This window comes from Suricata suricatta, chromosome 2 (genome assembly GCF_006229205.1).
Source record: "Suricata suricatta isolate VVHF042 chromosome 2, meerkat_22Aug2017_6uvM2_HiC, whole genome shotgun sequence".
NCBI lineage: Eukaryota > Metazoa > Chordata > Mammalia > Carnivora > Herpestidae > Suricata > Suricata suricatta.
Genome location: NC_043701.1, coordinates 15897713 through 15925556, shown reverse-complemented (window position 1 = coordinate 15925556; position 27844 = coordinate 15897713). Strand labels below are relative to the sequence as shown.

At 44.2% G+C, this 27844-nt stretch overlaps 1 protein-coding gene across 1 annotated transcript in view; it reads right to left on the bottom strand.

The window, feature by feature from the left end:
* Positions 1–1499: 1499 nt before the first annotated feature.
* DGKI (diacylglycerol kinase iota) overlaps positions 1500–27844 on the bottom strand; it is a 286356-nt gene continuing 260011 nt past the window's right edge. The window contains exons 28-32 of the mRNA XM_029922877.1: positions 23600–23637; positions 20104–20224; positions 9863–9899; positions 7925–8024; positions 1500–4044 (exon numbers count right to left, since the gene is read on the bottom strand). Coding sequence (XP_029778737.1) covers positions 3928–4044; positions 7925–8024; positions 9863–9899; positions 20104–20224; positions 23600–23637 — 413 coding nt within the window. The 3' untranslated portion in view covers positions 1500–3927. The remainder of the gene's footprint in view (positions 4045–7924; positions 8025–9862; positions 9900–20103; positions 20225–23599; positions 23638–27844) is intronic.

Sequence of the window (27844 nt, the reverse complement as noted above, 5' to 3'; positions counted from 1 at the left end):
ACATAAACCATTCATTATAAGACCTCGTGGTCATGGATTTTATGGCACAGGCAATAGCAAATGCCATGTGCGGCTGGAGTGTGGCAGTAATAGAACTAAGCTTAGCAACAGTAAACACAATGAAGAATAAATGAAAAATTTCTGGTATTTCTGGTAGCCTGTCTTTACCTGTTGGTGTTAACTATACACATAGAGATGATTAGCATGCTTCTAAAATGTTCTATTACAAGCCTATGCAATAACGTGTGTATAGTAGAGATATACACATATGTATACAAATAAATATATTTCTATACATGGGTGGGGGCTTGTGTACACAGAGCATTTCTGACATAACAGACGAGCAACAATGTTTATCAGTGTTAACGTTGTTTATCTCTGGGGAGGGGACTGAGGACATTACAGCAGCAGAGAGGAACATCTTGACCTTGCTTTTGATTCTCATCTGTGCTATTAGAACTTATAAAAAGCATGTTTGACTTCTATAAACTAAACAATCTAAATGTTTTAAATAAAGTAGACACATGAAAACATAAGACTGCTGCCCGACATACTGTAAGACATGGATGCTATGAGAAGTCTGGTGGATAAATTTCAGAAATCCTTTAGGCAAAGAAGGATTGTGAGATCCAAAGGAAAGCTACCTGCTGAGGGCCCCTCAACGCAAACAGACGTGCCTAAGCGCCAAGGCCAGCTGCCATGATGGGGTGGGGGGCGATGGGGTGCGCGATGCCTCCCATCAGCTGTCACCAACTTCATGGTTGTGTGCTTGCCAGCTAGTGTCTCTTTTTCAGAAATTGCATTGGTTTTAGGTTAACTACAAGAGGTTCACCAGAACTCCCAAAGTGAAATTCACAGCCATGGTGTTTATTTCCTTCTTGGCTTCTGTTTTTTATCAAGTCCTTGAATGTGAGAAAGCACAGCTTAGCTGGGGTCTGTCTCATTAAGTGTATATGACTGGAATATACAGCTTTGGAAATGACTACCTTTAGGGTTCCGTGGTGTTGTCTTGTAAAACCTCCCCCGTCCTCATCCCCCTCCCTGTCAGCCTAACCTAAAAATGGAATCCCAGAGCAGAAAGCTCCACCATGGGAGGGGCTCTTCTGAGCCAGACACAGAGGAATGCCAGCTAAGGCTGCCGCTCTCCAGTTCTGTCTCAGGAGGTTTTGCAGAAATTGTTATTTCTCTAAGTATATAGTTTTATGTATTTTAAATTAAATGCATGTGGGTTTACAGACCCGGGCCAGACCATTTGCTTCTACACTTTCTGATGGCCCATTAAAGATGAGAGGCTCTACTTAAGCTGAGCTGGAAACTCCTGGAGCATATGGCCTTAGCTTTTTCTAAAGCCCAGAACTGTCATACGCAGAGATCAGTTTTAAAAAATGCTACAGGAGGTAGGTTTAATATCAAATCCATTAAATATATAACCGCTCTGCTCATTTTTGATGTTCTTTTCTTGGACAACCCAAGTCCTGAGGGCATTTGCTTTTTCAAAGAGATATTTGCCTTGGTTGTATATACTTTCCCATCAATAATGTAGAACTTTTTTTTTTTTTTTGCTTGGAACGATTTCCAAATGTACCAGAAACTCCTACAGTAGTCATTACCTAATCTACTTTCATACCAGGAATTTATTTGTGACTTCAGTTGGACCTATTTGAATTGGCCCATCGCCATCTCTACCCTAAATTTTCTCTGGGCTGCTCTGAAGCATCACAAAGAAATATGAGATGGTAGTTGGTGAAAATATTCCTTCATCCCAGAAATGGCAGCTGGGTAACCGATGGTGTGGCCAACTGTTTGGCTAAATCTACGGAATGGAAGGCACCAATCAAGGCCAGACTCCAGTCTGTTTTAAGGATTATATTTCTGTCATCACAACATCTCTTTGACAGTCTCACCAACTGAAAAACTCCCAGATGAAGCCCAGTGATTAAAATTTCCTGGAGCAAATTTTTTTCCAGCTTCTGGAAACAATCTGCTGTAGTCCTCCTTCCCTTTACCGTAAAGCCCAACAGATAATTCCATTACGAAGACTGATATATGGCAACAGATTACTCACAACCAACCTCTTCCCTCATAGCTGGAAACAACACCAATGATCTGATTTTGAAACCATGTCCCCATCCACTGAGAAGCTATTCCTACTCAATCCAGTATCCATATGTGTCCTTTCAAAATGGTATGTGACCAGATGCAATTCAGATAAGCGGTGCGTCACCACCGGACCTTTTCCAGTAAATGCAGAAAAACCATCATTTATATGGTCACATGCAGAAACACTAGAGAAGCACTTTGCTTGTGTCTAAGAGCGAAATGGAGAAAAGCTCAGAAGACATCAGTTCTAGTCTGAAACAACCCTTAGTCACCCACTTTCATTTCTCACTTATATCAAAGTCAAATAGGTATCTTCACTAAAAGTAAGACTTTTCCTCTTGCTATTGTAGGTATCACCGTGTCCCCAGTAGAGGGACCTGTGTGTACCAATGGATCTGTGGCAGGATTAGAAACTGCAATTTCAATGCCAGAGACACATTTCTGGCTAGGCTCCCACCGTGGATTGTACTAAGAAGTTTCCAGTAGAGAAAGACAGAGAAAAGAATATATTAGACTCCCCCGGACAGAAGAAATGGGGCTGTAGTGCTATCAGGCACAGCCCGGGACCGGACAAGTAAAAGGTGAGGCATCCATCAGAAAGATCCAGCCCTCCTGGGAATCTGGCAGTGGAACTCATAATACAAGGCTTTGTCCTTGGGACAAGGCTTCCTTGGGGTAATGGAAACCAAAAACTTGGAAGGAAAAGCTAAAATGGGCCCCCTTTCACCACTGCACCTAAGAGTCTATACTTAATAGCCTCTGTGCAATATTCCAGTGACTGTTTTCTTGCTTAAGTGAGTTATTTCGACGTATGCTGCTACTTTTGCACTGGCTGTTTTATTTCAAGTCAATTAGCCTGCTTTCTATTATCACTCAAGAAAGTCTACACGTAAACGCTGTCACAGTGCTCCATTTCCTGTTACCGCAGCTCTTGCACATGGTTTTCTGCTTGGCAACTTCAACTGCACTTAAAAATCCAGTGGTTCTGCAAACCAGCCGTGGGCCTTCGTTTAATCCTTTGCTCGCCTCTATTGCAGCAAAAGGCAAAGATGGCTACACATAGGCAGTACGGAGCTGTGCAAACAGCCCAAGCTGAGCCAGTCCCTGTGGCTGTCAGCAACAGCCCCGTGACCCCGGGCCGGCCCCTGGGTTCCCTCCCATGCCACCTCACCATACCTCAGAGATAAGAGCACACAAGTTGACATTATCCATGTGGCACATCCCAGCTCCTACGTAATGACAAGGGATGGGGGGGGGGCAGGGGAACATGCAAAAAGTCACTGATAGTCTTGGTATATTTCGATTTGGAAATGGAAGCAGCTTTACAGTTGTGTTTCTGCAGGACATCCAGAGGGTTTGCAAAGACCTTCAGACAGTCTTGTGGTCTTCGAAGACTGAATGTAAAGAGAACAGATCATCTTTTGCAAATGGTCAGTAGTTACAGTAGAATTGTGTGGTACAGGGGAGTCATGAATGCACAGGGGGAGGCGGGAGTAGTGCCGTGTATACGAACATCCTTTGAATCTTGAAAATAAATTATACAGGTGAACACAGAAGTTCATGCTACTTGCTGGAAGCAATAAGGATCAAACTTTGTGGAACTTGACTTCCACAAATCTCCAGGTATCCTGCCTCTTCCTCCATGGGCTATCATGTTCTGTTGGACGTCCTGGTAGCCCTTAACAACTGGTGACATGGTATCAGATTGATTCTTGCAGGAGAGAGACAGATTTATGGATTCCATCAGCTTCTTCCAGGGGAGCTGCCCGATCGCCGGGAGGGCACAGGTGATACGCTCGCTCAGGTTCTCTTTGTGATCCACCAGGGTCAAACAGCAGTTTCCAGGTCCTCATGGCCAATGATCTTATAGTTCTGGCGGCTTTCTAGGTAAGCAGCCAAATCTGGGTCTCCAGCTTGTTGTGCTCTCTCTTGAGGTGTCTTACCCTATAGGTAGCAGTGTGAAGGAAGGAGACACAAATACTTGGAATGAGATTTTTTAAATGCAGAAATAGAGGTATTCAAAGTTAACCCACTAAAGGATTTTCCCATGCTGATGGCTTTAGAGCTCACAAGGCACTTTCAAATCTATCATCACATTAAACATGTGAGACAGGTAAGTCTAAGAGAAAGAGACTATCACTTGACAGGTGGGGCTTACATCCAAGGAAATGGAGGTTCAGGGGAACTGAGTCCAGAGCAGGAAATGGTGTGGCATGCTGAGCTTTGGAACCCAGATGCTTCTGGGGAGAAGCGGGGTAGAAACCACTGAGCAGAAAAGCAGGAGAGGAGGCATTCAGAGTTGGGAGTCTTCCTATTGTACTAAAGTCTGGGAAGCAGCAAGCAGAAAATGATAGCGTAGGATGGGTGTAAATGATCTAGAGATTGTTTCTTTGCTGGTTTTAATGTCTTCAGTTAAGTTCTCCCCAATTCAGAACTATCTCATCTCTCCAAAAAGTGAGTAAGTTTCTGAATATAAATGTAATGGATATTGATTAAAAATAAACTTGGAAAAGTACAAAAGCATAAAGAAGAAAATAAAAATCACCAATAATTCCTGTGCTACACTCAGATAACCACTGTTAACTTTCCACACAGTGACTGTTTTGTATTTTCCTGTAGCTCTATACATATTTTTTATAAAAATAAAACCATACTCTGCTTATATACTATTCTGTCACATACTTTTTCACCTAATATATCAAAACGTTTCTGTCATTCAGTGATCTTCTACGTCATCTTAAGTGATTATCATTTCTTGCAGCCTACTATAATGCCGTGTGTATATTTATACACACACATGATATTTTTGGGATCAGGTCAATGAATAGAATTCAGCAGAAGGAAGGAGGGTCTCTATTCTTTTGAATGCTTACAGATTCTTAACTCTCCTTTGAAACTTCTAGTTTTTGCTCAATGATATGGTTTTCTCTATTTAAAAAGTAATATTAAGTTCTAGGGAAAAGGTAAAGGCATGATCACTGTACTAAAGAAACAGCTCCACACATATAAGTGCACACAAGTATCACAAAAATTATTGAGGGCTTCTCAGCTTCCATCTAAGTCACTGCAATGGAGAGTGTCAAGTTTAATTGAGCCTGCTCCCAGCAGCCTACAAGGGGACATGGGCAGAGGATAAAAGGAAAGTAGCAGTGGCTCTGGATTCTTTCTAAAATTTTATTTATTTAGCTGGGACTCAGTATTTCATCCCCAGCTTGAAGTTCCTATCATAATTTTTCTCAACTTGTTTACAGTATTAGTAGACTATCTGGTCTTAACCTCAATATTAATGAGGTTGGAATTACTAGCTTCTAAATATTCAGAGAGGTGGACTGGGGTGGCCCTTGAGTTCATTTCAAAGGAAATGTTCTGTATCAAGAGAAATTCTAAAGATATGCTTCTTTCCAAATTAAAAAAAAAAAACATTCTAGGAGAAGATCCAGTCATAATTACCATGTTCTGCTTTAGTTTAACATAAAATTACAAAATGGAAAAATTAGCAGATCCCCAAAAGGATGAGTCATGTACTACTTCCTACGGGAAGGCCTCCAGAACATACTGTTGGGTGAACGCTTGCCTTCTATGGTAACGTGAAGAGTATGACTTCACCTACTTAAATAAATGAGAGAGAAAAACAGGCATAGCTACATGTAAAGTGGGATCATTAAACATTTAATAGTATGTAGGTCTACAGGGTGGGATTTCTAGAGATTTTTATCTTTTTATATATTTTTTGCATTGCTAGAGTTTTCTATGTAAGAATGCACTCTACTTATAATCACAAAAATAATGAAGCTGCGTTTTGGAAAAAAGCATGCATATACATAACACAGAATAGGAAGAAATCTCCAGGAAAGTTAAGCTCATTTATTGGATTCAGAAAACTTGGAAAGATTTAAAAAAAAAAAAAAGAGCAATCTGCCCAGGGGCCAGGTTCCCTGTCCAGTCTTTTGTCTATTTCATGTTGTCCTCTCTTTCCTTTTATATTCTGAGCTGAGTGTAAGATGGTCTTTTGTGTGGCAAACGGCAATTGCCACGCTGCAGTGTGAGTGACCCCAGCAAGGCCAACCGTTGAAATCATGGCCTCATTGATCCTGCCTACCTGGTGTGTGTCTTTCTACCAGGTTATGTAACAAAGATTTTCAGTACAAATATCATCCGGGAAGAATATCACATTGAGCAATCCATTTGAAATCCTATACCCACTCAGCTAGCCAGACAGGTAACAGACCTGCTAGAAATCCAGACACAGCTTGACCTGTTTAATAGCCTGCGGGAAGAACAGAGGTGGCCGGGGACCTCAGGCAGCGAGCTAGGATCTGGTGGGCTGCTGCAGGAGCCGAGAACCACACCATGCAACTGGCTCAGGACTGGCTCGGAGCAGAAAAAGAGGTCCACCCAGGAGACAACGTTATTTCATGGCGTTCACGCGGTTTGAGGAAACCCCAGGAGGCAAACTGCATATAAGCAGTTGCTAGTCACTTAAATAAGTCTAACAGGGCTCAAGTCATGTAAGTAATACATCTGTGTTCCTTGGCTATATTCACTGGCCCAAAACGTAGGCTATTTATTCAGTGCCTGCATAATGCAATCCTCATCTCTATATTAAAATTCTTCTCTGCCACCCTCTACAGTTAAATGCTTTGTCCTTTCTGAGAATTTCCCCAGGGTGTTTTCTCAGACCCTCATCAGGCTCCTCTGTGACACTGATCTTCTATATTAAGTATCTCGCCGTCTCCTGGGCCACAGTCCCAGGTCAATTCTACCGAGCTACGCCTCCTCCATCGCTCTGGCTTTCAGCCCTTTTTTTGGTGCTATCTGTGAATGCAGAACTCACAGCGCAGCCTGAAGTCAGTTCTCCTTGACCGAGGGTCTCCTCCTTACTACTACCTGTTGGCGTTTTTCTGATCAAGGTTGGCAGATATGTCCCGCTATCAATTTCCGGCCTCACTGCCCTCCCATTAAGGCATTAACACACTTTGAATCTAGGTTTGTAAGACTTTTGCTGCAGGGAGACTAACCACATTTCAAGCCACCATGCCATAGCTATCACCATAAGGCAATGAAACATGATACAAACCATAGGAAAAAACCCCAACTTTGTAACTATGTTGCCACACTTCATCCTGTCGCATCCAGTAGGGGGTATTCTGTCACCAAATGAGAACCACTGACCCGATGAAACAACACTGGGCTGGGTGTCAAAAGAGCTGAAATTGGATTTGGGCTCAGCGACTGGTCTAAGGGCGTAGAACTTCCTTTTGGTTTCAGTTCTCACATCAATGAGAGTAATTAGTAATTCCCATCCTAACTTCAGGGGTCAACTTTTAGGGGAAAATATAAGAAAATAAATAGGTAGAAACTTTTAAAGATATAAAGCCAACCTAAACGCACCAGGTTTAAGATTATAAACCTTTCAGGGTCAGGGACCACATAAATCATAGATTTCAAACTACGCTAGACAGAGTAGCTGAAGGAGAAGGGGCTCTGGGCAGCAAGCCCACGTCCTTTACTCCTCTCGTAGGCCTCGACCTCCCCACCCCGCCGCTCTGCTGCTGGCATTCAGCAGGACAACCCCAACGTCCCAAGGCCAGCCCATTCAGGGGGTTATAAAGTCCCATAGGCAGGCACACACCCTTCCTTTTGTGCTTATAGGTTTAAACTACAGTTTCTCTAAATGAAGCACTTTATTTTTTCCTCCTTTTTCCAAAGCCCCAGACACTTCCATAAGCATCGAAAGGATGCCTTTGCTATGGGCACAAGTGAAGGCAATGGTGCCGGTGGTCTTGCCCAGTGGGAGGATGTTTGCACTCACTCATCAAGTTACCTTGGAGTCCGTCTTTCTCAGAGATGCTCCCGCATCCACCAGAAGCTGGCACACAGCCCGGTTCCGCTGGCGGGCAGCCTTGTGCAGTGCGGTCTCACCCCTAAATCAAAGATGAGATGGGAAACCACCCATAAAGGGGTTGGGGGCAGGGGTGGGAGTGGGGGTGGAGGCGGTAGGGAGGGGGCGAGGGAGGCCTCCTATCCCTGCTGCTGCTGTTCTGTGCTCCTCGGCCTCCTCCGCTATCTGCAGCTGAGACACTGGCTGCTGGCATCTTCTGGAGAGGTGGATGTCGGGGTATCTAAAACCGTCTTCAGTTAGTCATCAATTAAGCGTAATATCTGCCTCTGTTCTCTTTTCTAAAGAGTGTTAACTAGACTGAGTGATTTTGTTTTCAACCTCTAATGCTTGATTCAGGCAATACTCAATGGCACTATTAAACAGACTGATAACGCACAGATGTGCGGAGCACCGCGGAGCAATTCTCTCTGCGGATACATTCGGGCAGAACAATGATGGAAAACCACAGGGCCTTCAGGCGCATCTCGCCATCACAGGGCGCTTGGCTGACCGCCCTGGGGCCCTCAGTGGAGGACCTCCTGGGGACTCAACTTCGAAGGACCGGTCAACACAAGCTGTTCTACCTACTGATTTCATGTGACTGGCAGGTGGGAGGGTGTGGGCAGTCACAGAGGATTTCCAGGAGAGGTGGGGACATGAGCTCTCCCCCCTGTTAGCAGGGCTGAGGCCAGCCACTCAGCTTAGGCAGAGGGTGAGGCCAAGTAGCTATTTCCACCCCAGGCAGTAGAGGGAAGAAAATATTTCAATTCTGATTCCAAAATGGAAAACATGTTCAATGCCAAAGCTTATCACGGAAAATCAAATGCAGTCCTTACACAAGACAGACGGGTGACAGTCTTGTCAGTAGGGTATGGGACGTGGACGGACTCTTCGTAACAACGGATAGTTTCTTCCATGTCTAGTAACTCATAACTAGGTAACAAGACCCTTCCCACTCATCTTCTGGTCTCTTCCTGCCTACTTTCCTTCCTCCAGACTGACTTAGCTATTCCCCAACCATCTTTATCTCTTTTCAAATTTCTGAGAAGTTCTACGGTGCTTCTATATAGCTTTCAGAGTTAGATATTTAGCGTTTCTTTGCTCCTATTTGGGAAGGAGTAGTTATGTTTGCTGCCTGAGGAAAACAACAAAGAAAGCTGAAAACAAACTATCAGTTTGGGGACCGCCCCAAAGTGGATGATTTTCTCCACCGAACTCCAGAACATAACCATGGCTGGAATTCCTATATTCTTAATTCTTCAATGGTTGTATCTAACTTCCTCCATTCTAGACTTAGCGTAGAGGTTTCGTTACAAACAAGGATGCCGTACAGTATTAGGACTTCATTTTCTCACAAACCCCAGTTGAGGAAGAGTAAATAAAAAAGGTAAATGTATTTATTTAGGCTTCTCAGGAGTCCAAGATGCACCAGTGCAGAACTTCCTTGCCTGTAGAAAGCTCTAAAATCATTAGGATTTTTGTCATCAATTTTTATTGTGTAATTTTTGATTTAGAAGATTAGCAGTTAGATGTACTACTGAAAGTGAATCCTCAGGGCACTTGGGTGGCTCAGTCAGTTAAGCATCTGACTTTGGCTCAGGTCACAGTCTCATGGTTCCTGAGTTCCAGTCCCGTGTCGGACTCTGTGCTGACAGCTTGGAGCCTGGAGCCTGCCTTGGATTCTAGGTCTCCCTCTCTCTAACTGTCCCTCCCCCCACTTTATTTCTATCTTTCAAAAATAAATAAACGTTAAAAAAAAGAAAGTGACCTCTTTATCACTGACATTTAAATGATCTAGTATATACCCTATAGACTGCATTCTTCTCCTAGATACGTTCTAAAGAAAACAATCTAGACTATGTAATGAAAGGCAACACTCACGTTTCGCTGTCTGCCATATCCAATAACTCGGAAGGTCCTAAATAAGAGGAAAGCAAGATGTCCATTAAAGAGAAGTTGAAAAAATAACCATTAACAACAACAACAAAAATCTATAATCACAGAATTATAATGCCTTGGAAAGCTGAATAAAGAAGGGCCATTTGGCAATAGGGATGAGACTGCTTCCCATGCCCCCTGAAAAGAAAGGACCACTCTATTCCCCTTCACCAACTCCCAACCGCCACCAGCCAGTATGTGTGAAATGGGAGCTCCATAAGAATGATATGGTTTCTGCCTGTAAAGCAGCTTTCAGTCAACATGAAGGAATAAAAGTAATTGGAATGGAATAAGTGAGAAATAACTAAGTGGTTGGTTACCTTGGGAGAAAGGGGACAATTCAGTGGGCTTTAAGGACTATTTATCATTCTCCAGTAGCAGGTTGTATGAGATGGGGTTTTATACAGTAGAATTTTAAAACTATAAAATACCACAGATATCATCCAGTCTAACATCTGTATTTTAGAAACAAAGTAAAATTACAGTTTTCAAAAGATTTCCCTTCCAAGACCAGGAAGAAATGTTCTGTACACATATCAAATGATAACAGATACTTGGTTAGCAATTGAGATGTTTGGTGAGGTTGTACACTGATGATGTTTTCTTTGTTCATCAATTAATTCATTTGATCTGCAAACAATGCTTGGCATGACCCCCTTTCCACCTTCTGCACCGCTGCTGTCGTCCCGAACCCTCCCTCACTCTAACCAACCTGCAGGTGTCAGCTGAGACACATTTTCCATCAAGCCCTGAGTGATCCCGCTCCAAACACTGCGTTAAGTGTCCTGCCTATGTGCACCCTCCCTTTGTGCGCTAAGCCAATGTCCTATAATTGGGAGGGCAATAGAATTCATCATCCAAATTGAGACTATACTGCACAGGAGGGGACACACAATCACCTTATTGATCAAGACATTTAAACCATAACAAAACCACCTGCTCATTTGTCTCCCTCCACTAGACTCTGGTGAACCCCTTAACCTCAAGGCCCATGCCTCAGTCATCACTATATCCTGCCGTGGTGCCTGGCACTGAAGCAAGCAGATGCTTAAATGTTGGGCTGAATTAATGAATAAAATGTGATAAACACAGTTCTAGGTATTGAGCATTTTAGTCTTTAGAAATACAATCCTGCTGATCTGCTTTCTTTACTGTTGGATATCATTATCATTGAAAATGTGGTTAGGTGGGGGCGCCTGGGTGGCTCAGTCGGTTAAGCCTCCGACTTTGGCTCAGGTCAGATCTCACGTTTGTGGGTTTGGGCCACGAATCGGGCTCTGTGCTGACAGCTAGCTCAGAGCCTGGAGCCTGCTTCCGGTTCTGTGTCTCCTTCTCTCTCTGCCCCTCCCCCTCTCATGCTCTGTCTCTCTCTGGATCAAAAATAAATTTAAAAAAACATTAAAAAATATTAAAAAAGAAAATGTGTTTAGGTGATCACTTATTACATAAAAAGAAGACAGGGAAGAGGTTAGGACTTCCCAACCACGAAAGTCACTGGCCAAGAAGCTGGCTGAGATGTTATGGGACCTTCACAATCCTCCTGGTCATCCAAGAGCTACCTCATCAGCTTTGCTCCTCTTTCACAGATACTGGCCATCAAGGCCAGTGAATCTTCCCTTGCACCTTCTGCCCTATTTGTCTCTCCTCTTTGTCCTATTTGACAAATAGGCTTCCAAACTGGTCTCTGGCTGGAGCATAAATACCTTGCAGACACAGTAAGAAAAGTGACACGTCTCTGATCAGTCAGATTTCCAGGTTTCCAGTTCAGCATATTGACGGTTTACTCCCAAGTATTTCAACATGGAAGTTCACAGTCTTTCACCTGGAACTGCCTTTCCTCAACTTGACCCAGGTTCCATTTTTCACATTAGCTCATCTGGTAACTGCCCCGCCACCACCCATTTCTCAGGCCCTCCTGGCTCACAGAGCTCGTTCTCTCCACTCCCCATCCAGACCAGCCTTTCGTTTCCCAGACACACACCTAAGTCCTACCCGTTCCGTGAAGTCCAGTCTGTGACAAGGTCTTCTGAAAAGACCTGCCTTCACACAAGGAATCTATCCCTTCTCTGAACTCCTGTAACACTTACTTGGTTCCACCCATGGGTACCATGTATTTGATTTTCAGTCATATGTCTTGATCCCTAAATGATTTCTTCCAAATCCCTGCAGTGTAAGAATATTTATTATTTATCATATCCCTCTAGCATCTATCCTACATTAAGGATTTAACAAAGACTTAACTCATTTTTGTTCCTCAACAAACTAGGAACATTTTTCTAAGGAAAAATGAAAATAGTTCATGACAAACAAATAATTCCTGCAACAAACACCCAAAGAAGTGCAGCGCAGTACAGCGCAGTGATGGGTCCTAGAGCTGAACCTCCTTGCTTCCAAATTCTAGCTCCACCTACCACTTCCTGGACCTTGGGCAAGTTCATGCAATCTCTCAGTCCCTCGACTGCCACATATGTAAAGAAGGGTTGCTAATATTTATCTCGCGGGCACCACACTACACACTGAAGGTTACATACTAAGGGTCCTATTCTCTGGCATAATCCAAGAGGTTACACTAAATCAAGATGTGGAGAATCAGTAAAGGAAGGAAATGTACTGGACTCTGCATTTTCTTCCATTGATTTTTGAACCCACTTGTTGATTCAAATTTAATGTCCCGAGAAGCAATACTCCGTGTCTCCTCAGCTGCGGGCAGGGCATTCCCTGCAAGGTCAAGGTCAGGAACAAGAAGGCTTACAGTGCCCGACGGTCCTCACAGATAGCGCCTGCCCTCTTCGCAAACCTCTGGAGCCATTTGAAAAGGATTTCCATGGAACCCAGCCTCACTGGTGGCTGCGTTCCCACCATTACTACTAAGTGCCTGGCCTGCGTATTTGGGCACCAGAGGCCCTGCCTCCTTTCTCCCTTCATTCTGTACTCAGGGCTCCACCATGGGGGAGTCCCCTGCCTTCAGGATCCCTGCTGCCAGGTAAGTGAGAGGCTGTGGAACCAACTTAATCTGCGCTAAGATGGCATTTGTTTGACACGCTGAAAGTGGGGACAAGGAAGAGAAAGGATCTTGTTCCTCAAATTTCTTGACAAGAATTCCCATAAACACAGCCAACGCAGAACAATTCCAGAGCTGATTATCCAGTGTATGAGTGAGAGACGCCCGCACCGCTTAGCACTTCCGCCTTCTCTCCTGTTAACCTGCCGCGGCCCAGAGGGGTGAGGGGGAGAGGTGGTGCCGATCCTAAAGCAAGATACTTACGCTTCATTAGAATCTGATGAAACTCCAGCTACAGGTTTCTGGAATGAAATGGGCTCTGGAGTGATGGACTTAACTAACCCGAACCGTCCTCCCCTTTGCGTTATCAGTACAGATAACACCAAAGAGCAGAACGGTTTGAGGGCGGCAGGTGGATCCCCAGTGCAGAGGGAAGGGTGGCAGGGAACTGATGACAGGCGCGGGAAGCCGTTTTTAACAGTCCAGGTACACTTTCTAACAGCGTTTTAACCTGCTTTACAATAACCGTGCTGGCATAATGCCAGCAAGAAGGGGGTGGCAGAGGAGGAAAGGAGAAGAGGACTGAGTCAGGCTACAGCCTAGGAACAGGCAGGCGTTTCGCTCCCCATGCCCCTCCCTAGTGTTTTGTGCTGTTTACTAGAGCCCCAAGGAAGGTCTGCAGAGACGGGGCATGGCCTGAGAAACAAATCACCCGCACAGACTGCAAAGTGCTCTTTAAAGCAAAAAGTATTTTAAAAATAGCATCAGGGCACCTGGCTGGCTCGCTTGGTTGAGTGCAACTTCAGCTCAGGTCGTGATCTCATGGTTCATGAGTTCGAGCCCCGCATCTGTGCTGTCAGCACTTGGCCCACTTGGGATCCTCTGTCCCCCTCTCTCTGCCCTCCCCCTGCTAGTGCTCCCTCTCTCTCTCAGAAATAAATAAAACTAAAATAAATAAATAATAAAAATAGCATCTGTGATTTTTTTTTTTAAGTTACTGAGAGAACAAGAGAAAGAAAAGATAATGGAATTCTTTCCATTTCTATCGATGGTGACTATTTGGATCTGAAGCTTGATTTATATTTGAGTACATACCGTTCTATATTTTAGATATACGTTGTGAACACCATGCCATGTCCCTCAGGGAATTTGAAGAGGTACCATTACCCTGTCAGCAGTGAACTCACAGTTCTTCCCTGAATATGAAACCAAGTCTCGGTTGACTGCCCCCTCCTAGGGTTTACCACCACGTCCACACTCAGTCCCACAGCTGACCTATACCAGAACACACCCGTTAAATCCTGACTCAAGGGGCATGTGTGCAAATTTCCCCATGAAACTTTCAGAGGCGGACAAGCGCCGCCCCTTCAGGGCCCGGCACTAGCTGGGCCTGGGGCCCGGCACGCCATGCTTGTATCAGACTACCCTGCGCTGGGTTGTGTTTCATTTCCCACACTGGGTTTTAGAATAAAGGAGGGCAGAGACCAGGTATTACATGTGAGTCTTGGGGAGTAGCCTGAATTCACTACGCTTCAGTTTTCACCACCTGTCAGATGGAGAGAACTCCCTACGTAGGGTTCTTTTAAGAATGTAATACATTAATACAGACAAAGCATTTAGAGCGATAAAAGTTAGCGGTGACTAGTACTTTAACATTTTTTCTCCAAAGGTCATGGGACAGACTTCATCTTTTTATTGAATGAAAGAAGGAATGAGAGCCATTTCAAAATCAATGTGGATCCCAGCCAGCATCATATTTTTTTCTCAGAGAAGGATCCATAAACGTAACATGCATTCAAAAGACTGTGCTGTATGAAAAGGAAGGAGGAAAAAAATGTACTAAGATCCAGGCATCAGTATTCGAGTGAAAGCCGGGGAGTGTGAAGGGAAGCAAAACTTCACAGATCTCCCAACGTGAGAAAGTGAAGAGTGAGGTTAAGTGTCGAGCCTTCCAGACCGCAAGTTTGCCGCCCAGGGCTCATTCCATCGGCCCTTCCGTGGGATCCCCAGCTCTTGCCGCTAGGACCCTATCATCAATATTGTGCTTGTATTATACATGATGTGTCCTTTGTCACATGCATCCTTTAATTCGCTTCCCACACCGAGGCATCCAAATCCCCCTCGCTTTTCCTTCCACCTCTCGGTGGCCTCTCGGTCCGCGGCCCTCAATTCCCATTAGTCTCCCTGACGCTGCCAGCAGACCATTCCAAATCCTCCTGGGCCCCAGGACAAAAGCTGCACAGATGTGGGGAGAGCTGGCACTGGGAACTCGAGCCCCACCGCCATCCTGTCCCAGCGGGACGGTGGTCCTTTCTCTCGGGGACCAGAGGCAGAAAAAGGGGGGTAAAAAAAAAAGAAGAAAAGAAAGACCGAAGACAGAAAAGGAGGGAAGACAAAATAAGCCATTGAAATCAAAAAGGAAATGCATGAGTGAGATTTCTATCGGGACACACGGTAGGGGGGCAAGGGGGTGGGAGTGGGGGCGGATTAAAACAAAGGGGCGAGATGTGCGGAGTGGTAAAAGCCTAAAACAACACAAAAGTCCCTCGGAGGGGTTCAAGGAGGGAGGAAGGAGCGGGAGAAAATATGGTTGAAAGGAGCTGAAAAGCGGGAGTCACTGGGGGGGCCGGGGCTGGAGCCCCCCTTCCCTCTCCACCCTGGCCCTGGGGGATGGCTCACCCTCTTCCTCCTCCATTCTCTCTGCAAGCCTACGAATGCCCAAACTCCAGGTTTTCAGAAAGGAAAACAGCAGGTTGTGTATTTGAGAGAAAAAGTCCCAAAGAAGAAGGCGCACAGAAAACAATCCAAGCCTCCGGTGGCTTTTCAGAGCCCACCGCACTTCTCCTGCCCCAGCCCCCAGCCCGCTTTCCAAAGAGCGCTTGGGAGAGAAATCTGTGGTTCACTGTGGTGTCTGGGAGAACCAGGAATCTCTCAGACTCCTGGCCCCCGCTGCTCACCGCAAACAGCCAGGGAAGAGGCGGGCGCAGCAGAGGGGAGAGGGGCTCCCGGCGAGCAGGAGTGCAGGACGCAAGGCCGCCAGTCCAGCGTCAGGCACCTTGCAAAGGGCCCACCGATTTCTCCAGAACCCTGTCACTAGCACTTCATTACAGTCAGGTCTTTGAACAGGTTTTAGGATTCCTATCCTATGAAGCCACAGGAAAGACTTAAACCAAATTTTAAAAAAAGGAAAAGAAAAGAAAAAACTAAAACTTCAAAAGAGTTGTAGCTTTTGAGAGATGAGGAGGAATGTCCCTCTCCATCTTGGGTGTGGTGAAAACTTTCCATTTTCCCCCCTATTTACATGAATTCATATTGATCAGACCTGTCTATGGCAAACCTGGGGCTGGTTTATAAATACAGTGCCACCGTCTGAGACACATCCTGAAACCCGGCCTCACTAAAGCCTCTTAGAAAAGGCCATTTTCCATGTCGGACCTGGGGGATTCTAGAGTTGCCATCATATTAAATTAGGAGAGACTATTTCACTGAGCAGACATTGCATCCAGGTGATGGGTTCCCAGAAGAGAAAGGGTCATGTTTCCCGTGTGCTTGTCCCTGACTTCCAGAATACTCTAATTTACAGAGCTTTCTATAACTTAAAAGAGATCAATGTTTCAAAATGCACAGGCTAATTAAATTCTATCAGCAACTAAAGATATTAAGACAAACAGCAACACTGAAAACAGTTGAGCTGAAGCGCTTAGCTCTTAAGGACCCTGCTGGATTAGGCTAGCAAAAAAGATTTTGTATACGGATTCCGGAATAAGGAGAAATAATGAGATTCATGTTAGAGAGATGGAATTGACCAGGCCTATCAGATGGAATTTCAATAAAAATCAACTGCAATTTAGTTTCTATGATTTGACTGTGGTACTAAAAAGTTAAAAATCACCAAAAAAAGGTTAAAAATGCAGTGATTCCTGGACTAGAGAGCATACGGAGATTTTATTTCCAAATAGAAAGATGGATTGTGCTTCGTATCTACAGGCTTTTTCTCAGGTACGTATTGGCCCATGAGAGATCCTAGCGAGGCAGGGAGAGAATCAGATGCCTCCATGACCTTGAGAATGACTTGCCTTTAAGGCAAGTTGAGGTGCTTGGAATCTCAAGGTTTTTTGTGTTTTGTTTTTGGTTTTTCTCATGATCATAATTAGTAAACCAACTAATTGATAAAATCTAACCAAAAAAAAAAACCTGGAAAAAGAAATACCCCTCCCCCCAAATTATCAGATTGCTTCACGCCCTTCCATTTTGACAGAGAGAGCTGTATTGTGTGGCTCACGCTTTGCAAGAGATCTTGGGGGTCGAAGAGAAACAAGCCTAGTACTGGAATGTCAGGCTTTGGTGACAACACGAATAGACTAATGCACCAGCTGGATTTTACGCCAGGCGAAGTACGTGGGCACCAGTCCACGGACAGGGTTAGAAACAGCAAGCCTCTTTTTCAAGGCAGTGAAAAAAGTAGTGGGGAGTGAAAATCCACGGTTCTAGACTGATATCATCTCATGCCCCTGGGGACATGCAACTGAGGAGACAGGTTTTGGTTTTGGTATAAGTATACCCCAAATATTACATGGGTCATGCATATGCTAAAAAGAGGGGAAATTGTTGAGGTTAAAGAACCTGCAAATTCAATGAATTATTGTTACTAGTCAACCTTAGGACTGAGAACCAAAGGAACATATAAAAGCAGAGGTCCAGGGGATTTCAGGTGACACAGTAATTCAGGATACTGAGAAGTTAGGCTCATCATTTTCAACTGAAGAAGACAGAGAGTAAGGGTTAAATCTGGCCACAAATTATTTTCAGCCCCTCTCATGGAGTAGTGGGGGCCATTTCCCCCTCCCCTAAGTCAGGGCCAGCTCTGTGACCCATTTTAGTGAACAGAATACTACAGAGATGATGCAGAACTTTCCAGACTGGCCACACAACAACTGGAAGCTTCCATCCTCCTGGAGCCCTACGAGCGCCATGCCATGAAGAAGTGGTAAATAAAAGAACCGGTACAGGGAAAGGCTCTGGGTGTCCCGGGCACTCCAGCACCTCAGCTGAGAGCCCGCACACGGGGAGTCCATCTCCAATGCAGACTCAGTCTCTAGTGTGGTCCGCTGCGGCCTCGTGAGTGAGACCAAGTGAGCTACCAGCAGGTAACTAAGAGAGGGGTTCCCAGAACTAAGGGGGGGGGTGTTCTAGCTCTTCAGGAGAGGTAGAGCAGGAGAGAGAGAGAGAGAGAGAGAGAGAGAGAGAGAGAGAGATCCTAAATTGTGTTAGCATTCAAATAGATGGCCAGTGTCTCACCTAACTCCGGAGAGGTGATGTGGGTATTGAACAGCTTAAGGTATGTGAGCAAGCATTCAGCCCCACTGGGTAAAGGACAAACTAGGAAGAAAGGATTGAGAATGGACAAGCAGACAGCAACCAGGAGGACTTCCACTTGAGCTAAAGACAGATAAATGGACAGTATGTATATCTAAAGCACACGTGCAGTTTGTCAGGAGAAACCATGAGATCTTTTCTATTAAGAGAAAAATCATCATAGAGGGTTCTAACATTTGCTTTTGCCTCTCACCAGCTTTGGGAGAAGCCACGAAGGGAAAGAGAAAACACCTATGATTGTGCGTGTGTGTGTGTGTGTGTGTGTGTGTGTGTGTGTGTGTGTGAAGGAGGCAAGCAGAGATTCTGCCACCATTGCTCTGTGAGTCTTGCCCAGAGAGAAATGCTTTCACTGCAGGGAATAGAATGGGCAGCGCAACAGGAGATGAAAAGACACACACGCAGACACAGTACTAAGAACACAGCCAACCGCCTAAGCTTCCCAGGGCAGACGGCTTGGGGCTGTCCGGCCCAGCCTACAGGGGGTCAGAAATGGTCTAATGACCACCATCCTACTTAATCACCTTTTCTTTTTTCCTAAAAATTTGCCATTCTTTCCACCATAATTCAGGCCAAGGGTTCGAGTAAACGCTTCATGGTGAAAAGGAACTGAAGACAAAACAAGGTGAGTCACATGTAGCTGACATTTGACGTGTCACATCCTGACATGGGATGAGTTTAGTATAAGCATCTGAAATCTAAGAAGTGTGTGACCAATGGGAGCTCTGTTATCTACCTGTAGCTTTACAACAGGACTTAAACCATCTATATACAACCATTTTCAAACTAATGCTATATATGATTATATTTTTTCCACTGGAAATTGCCTGAAAATAGTGACTGTTATCCTGTGTGTGTGCACACGTGTGTGTATACTGGTCTATAACAGGTACTTCCTGTTAGGCACTCCACAAATATTTGTGGAATTACTGAAAGGAATAAAGCATGTGTTGAACTGAATAAAAAGGGGAGTAAAAAGTAATGTGCGTGTCTACTGATAGACTATTTACAGCCTGGATTTGGATGCTACAGTGTCACTGCTGGGGCTCACGGGAAATCTTCCAGGGTCTCCGTGTATCTATATTTAGCAAAGCTAGAGGCTAACTCTACTCCTTCCTCAAACATACCCAAGCCACGCAGACTTTACCCCCTTTGCTTCTGTTCTTTATCCCTAGAAACACTGTAAATATGGGAAGCTGAAAGCAGTGGTCAAGACCAGTGTCCATGCATGTGTTTATGCCTTCAGAGGGGCCCTTAGAGGAAGACGCTAAAGTGCGTGCTACAGTAGTAATCATCTAACCGCAGAAGACAGAAGAGTACCCGATGTTTGTAAAGAGAATGAAGTGTGGCTTATTTTGAAAACATGAATGAAATTCAAACAGGAAATAAAGAAAGAGAAAGAGAGAAGCCAGGAAGTTGGGGAAAAAAACACGCTTATTAATCCTCAGAACAATTAGCTATGAAAACGTGGATTTGGTACCTTGTCCCAACCAGTCAACTTAACGCTCTTCCCAAAACAATACAGCATGTTATGTCAGGTCACATTTGTTTTGGCTTTTATTTTTTAATTAGTCAGCTCAAAAATATCCTGCAAAGGCCTTGATATGAAAAGTATGTCTTTGAAATCTTTGGCTATGGGGACCGACATGTGTCAGTGGTCTGCCATTCTGTCTGCTTCAAATAAGCAGGGGGAGTCAGCTAAACTTTGGAGAGCATTTCTCCCATTCTGAACATATCCCGGAAGAAAGTCAAGTTAGAAAATTCACTTATTTCGCGGAGAAGTGATCCTTGGTTCACTGCGCCTACTCACCGTGGTCGAGGATGTATTTCACAATCTCCCCGTTGCCGGTTTTAGCTGCATGGTGAAGGAGTGAACAGTGGTCTGGTCCCTGAATTAGCAGACTGCCTCCATTTTTATAGCTCTCTATTAGCTGAAAAAGAGACACATGAAAAGAAGCTCAGGCAGAGTCCGGAACAAGGAAAGCAGCTAACCGGTGATAAAATAAGAGCAATGGAGCAAACCACAAATGTTTCTAGCCTCAGAGGACATAGAAAAGTCAAAGGGATGAAGTAACCTTCCTGGTCTGTGTCACCACTCAAATAGATGGCCAGCATCTCACCTGACTCCAGAGAGGGCCTGTGGGCACTGAGCAGCCTAAGGAAACTGAAACATGCTGAGTTACTTATTTCTTTTCTGTTTTATGTCTTTTTCTTTTCTGGGCACTGGTATCTGTCCCAAGGGAGTGAAGGGCGGTGAAGAGAATAAACGTTTTCCTAGGTTGGCTGAGCTTTCTCCTGAGTGAGAGGATCATTAAGGCTGTAGACAAGAACAGCCTGGTGTCTGGTAGCTAAGCTCCTTTCCTCACCCATACTGAATCTCAACCTCCAATGAAGCTAGCTACCAGATACAGAAGCTGCTTCCCATCTTCCTGCGGGAGATCACGGCACACGTGCACATCGCAGATGGAAGTGCACACCTGTATGGTCTTCCTCTTCATCCCGATCTGCAGCCCGGCCTCACGCCTTCTGTTAACCGTCCAACCCACACCCACTAAGGCTAGAGATGATCCACAGGATGAGAATCAAAAGGATTCAGCAAATGTAGTAGTAGAAACCTAAAATACCTGTGAGAACAGACTAGAAAAAAACTCACAGATTTTGTAGCTTGAGAATAATGAGGTAAAGTAATCATATGGTCTAATTTCATGAGATATTGAACATTATGGAAAGTGTAAATGGGTTTCTGTTCTCCAAACTGCAGTATAGCAGAACAAAAGAGTCTTTCTGGAGCTTATAAAGCGTAGTTTTAGGACAAATAAGAATAAATTAACCCAGGAGGTACTAAGCAAAAGGGATACACCTATCACCAAAAATTAGATGGCACATTATTAAAAAAAATTAAACATCTCATAAGGTCAAAAGAGTAAACTCATAGTTCATGATTTCAATCATATCCAACCATGGAACCGCCATGTGCCAGATTCTAGGGAAACAAATATAAACAGAACTCAGTCACTGGCCTCAAGACCCCACAATCCATGGGGGAGACAGATGTGGAGAGATAGAGGAATGTAGAAGAACTTGAGGAGGCCTTCAAGGGGTAAGGAAGAGTCACAAAAGACTTTCTAGAAAAAAGATAAAAAAGGAACAGTGGAATGGAAGTAAAGAAGATATGGGGACTTTTATCCCTAAACTACAAGGCTACAGGACGACAAGAGGTAGCTAGAAGTTTCCCACAAGAAACCTAAGCATATCCAGTGCTGCTCAACAATAGTCTTACAACAATACTCTCTTTCTTTGTAGGCAGATGAACAAAGGACTCGGGCTCAACAGAGAAGCACAGACTAATATGTCAGCTGCCTTGACTGTGCCTTTCTGTGGTGTTTTCGGACAGTGTGGACCTTCAGCTGGTCCATGGGTATCTTATACCACCAAGTTACATGGCAGCTGCTCCTGGGTTCTTCTGTTCTCTGCTGTTTGGTGTGCACTCTCTCCTACACACATGGTTTAATAGTAAATGTGCATAGTGCTTTCTACATGGAATAGAGAAATAGAAGAAGATGGGGAAGAAGAAAGAAAAGGGGAAGAAAAACACTTTGGACAGAAAGAAGGTTAAAGAATGAGAAAGAAACACCCTAAGTTACAATATTTCATCTCTCAATAAATAAGGTTAAGTAACCTCTCAGGCACTAGGGAAATGGTATTAACAGAGTATGTAATAAGACAACCAACTGAATATAGTCATTTCCTGCATTTCAAATAGTTCTTTGTTAAGTATGAAAAAAGTGTGGCTATATACCCAGGGACCTGGAAAATACATTGCCCAGCTAAACACATAGGCAAAATAAAAAATTAGTTGAAATATACAGTAGTTTGCAAATTGTTTTTGGCTTAGAAGCTCTATTAAGGACAGGAATCACGTCTTACTGCCGAAAGTATCTCATATGAGGCTTCGCAGGGAGTATAGGGTAATTTTGGTTTAATCCACGGCTGGGCAACAGCATCAAAGTCCTAGGTACACCACTTGGAGAGCACTTTTCTCTTGTGGGTGACAATGGCTGGTAACACTATGATCTAGACAGTGGCACAGGCGCCATTTCCAGGTTTATGTGTCTAAAAATGGCGGTTTATCAGGATGCCTGTGACCTTCTCACTGTTTGTTTCCTATTAGTAACCTGTTAACATTGTAGCCCGGGGGTTCTCAGTTTATTCGATAGATGTGCTTCAGAAGCAGTTGCATGCAAGGTCGGTGCTTCTCAGCTTCGTTTCAAGGCTTCTGGTTTCTCGATCTGCAGTGGCACCATACCCCACAGGCTGGTGAGGAGGGAGCGCCTCGGTATCCCTCAGGTGCCAGTGTTACAGAGCAGATCAAGCCAGTGTAGGTTACAGAGGGATAGACAGGCAGTCATAAGTCCCAATGCCCGAAAATGACATGAAACCAAACATAACGTTTAGAATACTCGTGGACTCTACTATACTTTGTAACAAATATTTGCATCTCCACTATGTTTATTAAAAAGTCACAGGCTAACACTACTAGCTGGCATTTCAGAATTGCTTCCATGTAATAAAAAGAGTCTTACGAGCTGTACATGTATTGTTACGTTCAAGCCTCACAAGAAAGGATAAAGGCAACACTATTCAACTTTACAGATGGAGAAACTGAGTCACATAGGGAATTAAATAAAGTCACACATGCAATGAATGGCAGAGCCAAGAACTGAACCCTGGACATCTGACTCCTGAATCCATATTCACTCCGGAGACAACAGTGACCACTTCCTTTCCTCCCAAGTAAGAAAACATCCACATGAATGAAAATGTTCAAAGGAGACCAGACCGAGCATCTTGTTTTGGTTAACTGTGACCCCTGAAGGACAAAACTCTAATCATGTTGGAAGCTGTAGGCTCTGGCCTGGAGAGTGTATTTCTGGGTATTATCCAGATAATGCACTCATTTCAAGACCTGTCTAAAAAGAAACCTTAAAACTCCAAATATCAGCTCCTAGGGAGCGGGAGTTTGGGGCGCTGTGAGCTCTGCATCCTGGGAACATTCAGTCCATGTTACAAGTGGAGGCAGCCAGCACAGGACTCCTGCACACGTCCTTGGCTGTTAGGAAACGTGGAGATGCTAGAAGACTCCTCTGGTCCTCTCTGCCCAGTTCTCAAAAAAAGCATCCTTCCCCTTTCAAGTCAGCTAGCACAGCAGGGGCATGATCGATAACATACAAGAGATCATGAAAATTTGGTGAGAAATGAGGTTAAAGTTCTTAAAGAATCACCAAAAGTTTTGGAAGATATCTTACCTTCATAAGATCACCAGCTATTACTGCCTGCAAAATTGCTGTGAAAGACAAAAGAGAGATGTCCCATTAGTAGAAGACCCTCTCATCAAAACACCACCATGGGCTGGTTCCACATTTTGCAGAAACAGTCTACATTTGGGGCAGGAATCAGGGAAGGAGAAGCATGCCAAGAATTTTGCATCAGACTAAAGCCTTCTCTTCATCCCTTCCCTACCCCTACCGGGGCACCCATTCTGTCTGTCATTCTAGAGTCTACATGGACACCCCCTCATGAAATTTGGAGTTACAGACAGTAGGTTCAAGTCTAGCTCTGACACAAGCTGTGGAACAATGGGTGAATCATGGAACTCCCCTGAACCTGGTTTCCACATAAATATCAAGTCTAAATCTCACAGAATTACTGAAATGATTGATTAAACCATATGAATGTTCTCAGCGCATCTACTGCGGCAGGCTAGGTGCCTAACCATGATTTTTTTTTCTGCTCCCTTCTTTCCGATTCCATCCACTGTGTCCTCTTGGAGTATCAAAAATTACTAGTAATTTTGTTATGTAATGGGAAACAAATTCTTACTTCTGTGCAAATGAAGAAGACTAATGGTAGTAGAGAGGGGACATGCATACTTTAATTATGTTCTGAAGAAAATGATCATGTGGTCAGCATCTCATCCACTGGCAACCCATATGGAAAGAATTCTGAGAGTCTTAGGAAACCTAAACTAGTTGTAAAAATATGTAGCTTTAGGGGTAAAACTAGAAGTGCACATACATGTAGGTCATGTGGGAGGCAGAAGGGGAATGAGAAGAAATGACTGATTAACAAGGGCAAGAATATGTGAGCACCTAATGACAGCAATGGTTCCCCAGGGAACGTTTGTCTTAGGTTGGAAATGGTCCCTTTAGAAAAATAAATACCTAGATTCTAGAACTACTCAAAACAATAGATTATCTTAAGGCTTAAATGGCATAGAATTTTAGAAGTAACTTAAACTTTATATTTCTCAAAGAGGCATTCTATTCTCATTTACTCTCACACTGAGTGAGCCAAAGGTGCCGTATGGTGCGTCCAAGTGCACAGAGCCCTGGAGCAGCACCGACACAGCCCTCAAGGTCTTCACACTGAGTACTTACCGGCCCTGAGTGATCGGACGCACCACAGCCTGGTTAAACCCATTCACTGGCCCGGGGCTGAGGGCCCTGACCTTGACCACAACAGAAAGCACGAAAAACCCATGGAAATAAGGAGGGCTGCTTGAGCACTCGAGGAGGACACAGACAGAAAGAAGGACAGAAAAGGAGGAGAACAGGAAAGAGGAAAGAACACTTCCTTTCCCTAATAGGCTGCAAGCACATCCTTAGGGTTCCTAGCGCATCGCTCTTTACTGTATGGACGTGCGTATGATGAGCTGTGGAAGTTACCAAAGGCAGAGAGAGAAAAGGAGCCAGATGGGAGAGAGGTAGAAACAGAGAGGAAGTGATAAAAGGTTAATGTCAAAAGACCCCAAGAACATGTGCCTCAGGCTTCTTACTATAGACGAGGACACCGGAGCTCAGAGTAAAGTGACCGTCTCAGGGCGCAGAGCCGGTGTGGCCCAATCACTGCAGTAACACAGCTCCCTGTGTCCCGCCCAGGCGTCTGTCCAGCGCCCTCCGGGAGCTCCCCAGGCGGAGCTCCGCCAGGCTCTGCGAGGCCTGGAGAAAAGGAAAGAAAGTCGTCTCTATAGGCTATCAAGCCTTTGTAGTGCTTTCGTGAAAGGGCACTGGATTGGAATCGAATTCTAAACTTAACATAGCAGACAGGTAAGCTTAACAAGTCGATGACTCTGAACAATTTTCTTATTTGTAAAGGAAAAGTAATAGCTGCTCATCTCTCGATGGCAAAATTAAAACAAACAAAAGCTGTCTAAGTAGATATATCAACAGAAGGGGTCATTTTCAGTACTTTTGTGACTGTACTTAAGCACCTGAAGACATGTGGACAGACACTGCAAAAGGAGCCTAGAAGGACGGGTAAAATTGGTAGGGGAAGTCAAGCTTGACTTCCAGTCAATCCAGGTGTTCATACAGCACCCATGAGATGACAGGCCCGGATGAAGGAGAAAATTGGATGGTGCTTAACCCTACGATGTAAACCCTACATCAGAGGACGGGGAGGGAGAAGCAGGAGTAAATATTAGCCAATCACAAGTCTGCAAGAACAAATCAGGTCAGGCCTTTATACTATAGGATATTCTCTTGACAGAGTGGAATATCCATATTAGGGAAGGAATAAGGTTAGGGAAATTGCCTGAGGGGAAGGCAGTTGATGCAGAGCTTGAAACAACACAGAACCTCACAATAGTATAGAGCCCATCTTTTCAAGATTATATTGAAACATTTCCCAGAAATCAAAAGAAAAAGAGAAATAGGAGAAAGAAGAAAAATGAATTAACTTAAAGCACTTGTGTAAAAACGTTTGGCGTGTATAACCAGTAAATCAAGACAAGGAAGGAATTTCCCAGGACAAAGTCGATTGAAGGAGAACCAGGAAAGAGAGAAAGAAAAGGAAAAGGGAAGAAAAGGAAGAGAGAAAGAAAGGAGAGAAAAATATTAGAAGCTGGGGCAAAACTTACTGGCTAGCTGTGGAGTTAAAGATTTCTTGGAGGAGGTGACGTTTAAGCCAACTCTTCATGGTAAGTGAAATTAATTAGCAAAGAGGATTTGGAAAATCCGTGCAAGATGAAGGTAGGATCTGAACAAAGACATGGAAGTTAAGTCGTGATTCTAAGGGAGGCTGAAAAGGGTTGTATGTTATCCTCCCTGAGGTGAGGTGTGGTCTCAGATAAGATGCTGCAGAGCCTGAGGGACCCAGCCCCCACAGTGAGCACCTCTTCCGTCAAGATAAAGCACTTGGGAGTCTGTCCTGCAGGTAATGACAAACTATTTCAGGGTTCAAAGCAAACCAGGGAAATCCATAAATGTCAACCATGCCAGTTTGATCCTACCCTTGCCCTCCTGGAAAGAGAGCTATGACCTGCTCTCTGCTCATTTTCTCCAGATTGCCCACATTATAGCCTCTTTAAATGTCTACCCCAGACTCATTCTCAAGCACTGCTATGTTTGTTGGTTTCCAGCAGCTTCCTGGTTAAAGTCCCCATGAAGAGGCAGAGGATCATATAACAGAATCATAACCACAACTAATTTCCAATTGTACTGGAGATGGAAAGCTTGAATATTTATTTTTAAGTCAAGCCATACACCCAAGGGTAGCTATTATGCAAACATTATTAGGCTCAAGGCTCACTTCTCTCTCCTGATTAATGTCCTTCCCCATGAACACTATTGTTTAAGATTTCCTCTGCATACAGAGAGCTTGCGTCTATTAGTATTCAACTCCAGACTGTAACCTTCTGAAAGATCAAGCTTAAAAAAAAAACCCAACAAATAATGAGTTGTTATGATTACAGTATTATTTCTTATTATTTCTCAGTCTCCAAGCTTTCCTTCTTGCCTTTTCCAAAACTCTTTCCAACTGGGGAAATCATGCTCCCAAATGCAAAGACGAGAAGTCAAATTGCTAAGGGGTGGTCAAGATTACTGAGTAGATGGACAGTGAGTTTCCTGGCCATAAACTTACATAGTCAGACAGGAGAGTAAGGGAGTAAGAGAACTAAGAGGTTTATCATTTTTAGAGCTTAGAAGCTGAATCATTAATTCATGTGAAATGGTTGCTTTTCCCTTCAGTGCTACGCCTTCCAGTAAACTGCTTTCCAGTAAACACCGTAAGACAGAAAGCTGGAACGGACAAGCCAAGACTTCCAGGAAGGAACCTCCATCTTCCTTCTCTGTCTTAGGCCTCAGTTCCCAAGTCTGGATATCCTCCGAAATCAGTGCAAGTAAGGAATGATGCTTTCAGCTGGAATCAGGATAGGGAGAAAATAATCTGAGTGGTCACTGGCTCGCCACCTTCCCTGCGGTGCCCCGCCCTCTTCAAGGATCTGGGGATTCCACTGCACAAAGCAAACTCCATCCCGTGCCAGGAACTGAGGTTTTGGCAAGAAGTCCCATTTAGGAAGGGATACATGGTAACTGGGTCAGAATGCCTCAGTGTAAGCCCTGTGAGCACGATTAACTAGCGAGTGACAGTTCACCAAACTTCAGTTTTCTCATTAGAAAAATGAAACAAGATCAGTCCTTTTCGAGACTCTGCCTTGCAAATAAGCCCAAAGAACAGAGGATCTGACTGTTATGGTCTTCTTTGTAGAA